Source organism: Geospiza fortis, unplaced genomic scaffold (genome assembly GCF_000277835.1).
Source record: "Geospiza fortis unplaced genomic scaffold, GeoFor_1.0 scaffold54, whole genome shotgun sequence".
Taxonomy (NCBI): Eukaryota; Metazoa; Chordata; class Aves; order Passeriformes; family Thraupidae; genus Geospiza; species Geospiza fortis.
Window position 1 is genome coordinate 12,365,797 of NW_005054301.1, and position 6,077 is coordinate 12,371,873.

At 37.1% G+C, this 6,077-nt stretch overlaps 1 protein-coding gene across 1 annotated transcript in view; it reads right to left on the reverse strand.

The window, feature by feature from the left end:
• The window catches only part of GJD2 (gap junction protein delta 2), an 8,451-nt gene extending 2,374 nt beyond the window's left edge, over positions 1–6,077 (reverse strand). The window contains exons 1-2 of the mRNA XM_031064722.1: positions 5,899–6,077; positions 38–180 (exon numbers count right to left, since the gene is read on the reverse strand). Coding sequence (XP_030920582.1) covers positions 38–180; positions 5,899–6,077 — 322 coding nt within the window. The remainder of the gene's footprint in view (positions 1–37; positions 181–5,898) is intronic.

Consider the following 6,077-nt stretch of genomic DNA (forward strand, 5'->3'; position numbering starts at 1 on the left):
CCGGGCGCCCGCTGCCCCTCCGCCCCCGCCCGCCGGCACAGCCCGCTCCGCCCGGAGCGCAGCCCCGCCAGCACCGGGCCCCGCTGCCGTCCCAAACGCTGCTCTAGGGCGGGAGAGCGGCCCCTCCAGCCACGGGCCCCTGCCCGGGGGTCCCTGGGGTCGCTGGGCTTTGCCTCACTCCTAGAGATCAAAACAGCGGTGGAACACAGCAGTGACCTTACTTGTTAGCACTGCTAAGCTCTGGAAGATATTTGACTTCAAACTGCATCTGTATTCTCCCCTGATTACAGTTATAAGAATCACTGCGGGGAAATGAAGCTCATTTATACCCATTTCAGAGAATTCTAAGATTGTATTTATGCTAGAAAAGACACCAAGTCTTCATACAAAGCATCTCTAAACAGTACAAGAAAAAAGTATCTTGAATAAATCCCTGCATTATAATCAGTCTGCACATTTTATTCTCATAAAGCAACTGTGTTTAAAATAAGGGTTTTTTCTTTTACAGATACCCTTACAGACTGTACCTGAGACACCACCAAACATTTACACACAAAACACTGGTACCAATTGGAAATTACTTCTCCAGTGAAGCAGTGTTAAATATATTCTTGTATTCTATATATTTACAAAATAATCATGTAAACCTTCACACCTGCTCAACTGATCTCATTAAAGAACAACACAAAAATTATTATCAGTCTTACCATAATATTCCTACACTGAACTCAGTAAAATCAAATTCTTTCTAAAGCAGAACTGCATAGGTCATTATAAATAATGTAGTCCCTTTTTTTTTCCAGGTCATGAACCAATTCCATGTTATATTAAAGATATTAAGTGTTTTCTGAATAAATGGAACCATGCTTCACCTGAGCAAGAAGGCATCTGTATGCTTTAGACTCCCCAAGGTTTGTTGTCTTTTCATTTGGACCATGCAGATGGTCTCTGCTTCACGTGATAGTGGGTCAGTTGACTGATTGAATTAGGAAAGTATCAAATAAGAGAGGATCAGTGAGTACAAAGAAATTCTGCACAGAAATGGAGAGATTTTTATTCTCTCCCAGTCAAGAGTCTTTGGCTTTTTGTATATTGTTTCTAAAAATTGCTGCTGCAACACCAAAGCTAAAAAGAAGAAGTTGGAGTTTGGTTTGGTTGGTTTTAAGAGGACTGTGGTATCTATCCAGCTGCCCTGACAACTGAGTGTCTCATATAAACCAAAATTGTCTGTTTGCAGATGGATCTGAAAAAGAGAAATCAAAGCAGTAAGGGAAGCAGTAAGGCATGTGTAGAAGGAGAGAGGGCAGGGAATATGCTAAGAAGCTAATGACAATAATCCTATTTAGCACACCAAACAGAGGGGAAACCCATGATAGAAGCTACTGAAGAGAGGAGAGAAGATTTTGGTTCATAGACAAATAACAGAATTTCTACCAAGGAAAGCTGTTCCCTGATACTGGGATAGAAAACTCTTTTATCTGAGCTTTTAGGACCCTCATATGAAAAGTAATTACATTCTGATCATATCAAAAACTGGTCTATTAATTAACATTTAGTCAGTGTTTGCTGTGTTCCTGATAGCCCAGTCATGAAGACAAGGAGGGGAAATATCATAAATGAATGCTGCAAACATATAAACATTGTTATTAAATTGCTTTTGATTTTAAAATGGTTTAAAGTCAAATTCTTTCAGACCTTTTACAGGAGTGGCATCTCATTCTGGAATACCTGACAACTTTTTTTTCAGCAGTAACCTCGTATGCCACCCCGCAACCACATTCACACATAGGATACTTAGCCTTTCTCTTAAAAAAATTTACAGGACTTCAGACCTTGGTGAGTTTTGGAAAAAAAAAAATCAGTGAGAAGGCCAACATTCATTTTACATGGCTAAAAAATTCAAAGGAAGTTTCTATACCTCAAATTTACATGTATGATTTCTGAGGCTACAAATTTCTGTCCTTTGTATGAGGCCCGACTTGCTGTCAAAATAGAAATAATAAGAATCAACGTGATGTTCTCTGAATGTTTTACACAACAGTGAAAAGTGTATGAAGAATGCAATTGACTGCATTTCCATTACCCTTTATGTGAGACAGCAACATCTGGACTTAGCTGACAAATTGTCTAAATCAAAAAGTGCTCAGACTATGTATAGTCATGACTGTAAGTTATAGACGTAAGAAGATTTGCAGCTTCTAAAGGTTCATCTTAGTTTTTACACCATTCCCCTGAATGCTTCAGCCAATGGCAAAGCCAGGATTTGCAGAGCAGCAGGCTGCCAAAGATGCTGTGGATGTATATTGCAGGGTGTACATATTCAGATTGGAAACCCATGCCTACATTTCATTCAACAGCATTCAGGATTATCAAAACTTTATGTTTCCTGGCTTATGAAGAATTGTTTCCTAATGAAGCAGCAATAACAGTTTGCAACAGGGACAAGCTTGTCTTGTTCAATATTTTTATCTGTTGCATAGGAAGGAAACAAAATGAACTTGCTATTCCACACATAGGCTTTTGGGTGGTAGGGTGTATTTTTGTTCCTCTTGCTTTGTATTCAAAGAGAAGAAATATTCCTGTTCCATCCAAATTCAGCATAAACTCTGTCATTCCTAACAGGATCTCAAACAAGCTTTGCAAAAAGAAAATTCAGTCTGCATGTGTTCAAAAATGCCAGTATCGTGATATTAATTTCTGATGAAGTAATGTAGCCTAAGTTGATCTTGGATTAGGTCTGAAGAATGAGACTGTATGTGTCCTCAGTTTGAAGCCAAACTGAGGTTAATCTGTCTGTAAGAAGCTGTAGGCCAGATTCTCTCTAAGAAATCCAGCCTTTTGCCCTGATCTGGTTTTGTAAAGGGTCTGGAGAGCAATCAAGTCTCGAAGGATGCACATTCCTCAAGGATGGAGCAGAACAGACCGAGAGCAGAAGTGACACATTTGGCTTGTCTGTCACACCCCCTGCAACCTGGACGTGGAGGACATGAGAGGATCAGGATGAGGCAGCCACACGGCCAGTGCTGTAATGCAGTGTACTAAACAGCATTATTCCCCTCCTTCACTGCTTTCTCTGCTGAGGTTTACTAATGTAAAACCACAGTACAGATCTTACCTGAACCTTCCACACTCACTGCCTCCTTTTAAAGTTACACATTCATCCTAAATTTACACCAAATATTTTATCTTAAAATTAATCAATTATTAGTACTATGCCAACAATCTCTCTCAATGCAATTTTTTGCAGATGCTTGCAGTGGATCCATCATCATAGCAAATGAATTTATGTCATATTTATATTCTAAAATTGCATGGCAAATTACTGTATTTCATTGTTACATTGGAAACCAGTATTTCCACCATTCGTAGCAAACTTGAAGCAAATGACTTAAATAAATTAAAATCAAATTAAATACATATAGGCTATTAATAAAGAAAATAATGGAGTTTTCTTTTAGCAGTTTTTGTGAAAAAACCACATTGCCCTATAGCTGTATAATGCATAATGTGACTGTGATTTTCTAACTAGTGTCACAAAAGAGAGATTTTTCAACATTACTGTCATAAAGCTTTAGAACATTCTTTAGAAGACTCTACAATAAATGTTTCACTTCTGATAGTATTTGGTGTAGTCCATGAAATCTAAGTCATTAGCTGCTAAACTGAAAATGTCTTTTTAAGACCTCTCATAGCCATCTGCTATGTTCTGTTTTCATTTGGTGCCATGTGTGTATTAATGAAATGATTGCATCAGATTAAATCTTTTATTCATAAAATCATCTAGGTCATCTGCTTCTACCTACACTTTCTCACTAAAATGAGCATTTGTGTGTACGTTCCCTCCTCACTGTATGAGTACAATTCTAGCTGCAGTTAGCTGCTGAATGTAAATCTTAATAAGAAATCCCTCCCCATGTCTTTTTCTCAAATGAAATTCCCTCAAAGGATAACTGTAGTATATCACAGCAGAGAAAGTGTATTTTTCCCACAGTTTTTAAAGTAATGACTTCCCGAAAGGTAAAAGATTTGGATGTGCTGACAATTTCAGTCCTTGACAAGAGAAAGCAACATTGCAAGAATACTCATTTTGCTGCCAAGAAATGGGTAGCACACTCTTCCCATCAGTCAGCAGTGTTTGTGTCAAAGCTGTCAATAGCAGGGTGGGCTCCTGTGGTCATTGTTGTGAGCATGGAATAGAGTCTGCATTTATACGCTTCATGCTTGACAGTAGCAGCGTCAAGTGCACAGAATTCAGGGCTTCCTGTAATGCACAGACAAAACACTCTGATAACTTAATAATCAAATTAAGACTCTATTATGCATCAGAGGCCTATATCTACAAATGAAGATTGCAATAAATGGAAAGCTATTCAAGAAAACAAAGAATGCAATCAGTGAAGAAGGAATAAATCTATGAATAATCATGAATTTTGAAAGTGAGGGTTCATAAGTCATGTTGAAGCTCCATAACAATTCTTGCAAAGGGATAAGGGGGCTACCATAAGAAACATTCACAATGGGGGAGGTACTGAGTAAATATTCTACAATCTTCTGAACTAAAGGGATTTAAAATATCGAAATAGAACTGCTTTAACAACAACAACAAAAAAAATTAAGTATCATACTTTCTAGGTACAGAATATTTTATTTCCTGACAGAAAAAAAATCACCTAAGTTTTATGGGGATCTTGTAAGCTGTCCACAGGGACCTTTCTGTGCACAAATTAACAGCTCAAATCAATTTCCTTGAAAAAACTTGGACCTATATAATGAATTACACTTGCATTTACTTCTGGCATATTTACAGGTCCTAATGCAGCAGCATTTGCACTTCTGGCAAACTCATATTTATTTGCAGGTAGGATGCAGCCAGGGAAATGAAAATATCTTTGAAACAAATACTTATTACTTGACAGGCTCTGCAAAGAAATACAGAAGAAATAAAATATTCTATTCACCAGATCATCTGCTGCCAGTCTGTTGAGTTTCATTTCTGACTCTCACCTATCTCAAAAAAGGACTCACATTGTGCTAAAGCATCCAAACATCCATTAGTGCCATTTCATGGATTATGGTGACTTAGGTGTAAATTTGTAAGCCAATCTTACGCAAGTTTTTATTTCAGTTTTCTTTCTAAGTTTTCAGATAGACTAATGAAAAAGCCTTTCAAAAATACCTTGGGCAGAAAAGAGTATGAAGGATTCCTCTATAAACAGATTTAGTACACATTTTAAGGATGAAAAAAGATCTACATACTAGTATAGTAACTAATTCAATATGGGGGTGAAAATTTTTCACTGTTGAACAAATGATTTTATTCCTAGAGTCTATTCTTCCAAAGACATATATTACAAAATAAATGTAGCCTAATATAACTGATTAGGGCATTGTGGCAAAATACCAGCCAACTATACTATCAGTATGCCAGAGCCAATGCAGACTATTGTTAGACTCAGTTTGGCAAACCTTATTTCTCTCTTTTCCATCAAAAAGAGTTACAAATTTTCATCAGAAGAAACATAATTAAATTTAACTTTAATAATACCTTTAAAAATGTATATTATATCATAATATCTTCATTCTGTGGTAGTAAATTTTCATTGTACTAATAGCAATTCCCACTAGCTTTAGATGAGCCAGAATTTTAAAATCTTGAAGATATTTATACTAGAACATTTTAACATTTCCTATGGCAGAATATGAATTTTGAGAAAGGTATTGAATGCTTCAGAATACCCAGAAAAATAATATCCAGTAATAAGTAATATCTTCTCTACTGGAACTCCTGGCAGCATTTTCATGCTTTTCCTATTCCATACAAAAAAAAAAAGTATGAGAAATCATGCTTCAGTATTTCAGCATGAATGCATTACATCAAGCACTTTTTTTCAGAGCTACTGCTTATCTCTGCCCTGTCCACATTTGTCTTCAACCAAATGCTGAATCTCTGCACTCCCAGCTGCTTTCAGTTTGATGACGCGATTTACCAAGGAGTTCTTTTCCTTTGTTTTGATTGTTACACCACCATATGTCTTCAGCGTTCCTGGTGCCCCCATTCTTGTCCTCTCCCTCCTCAT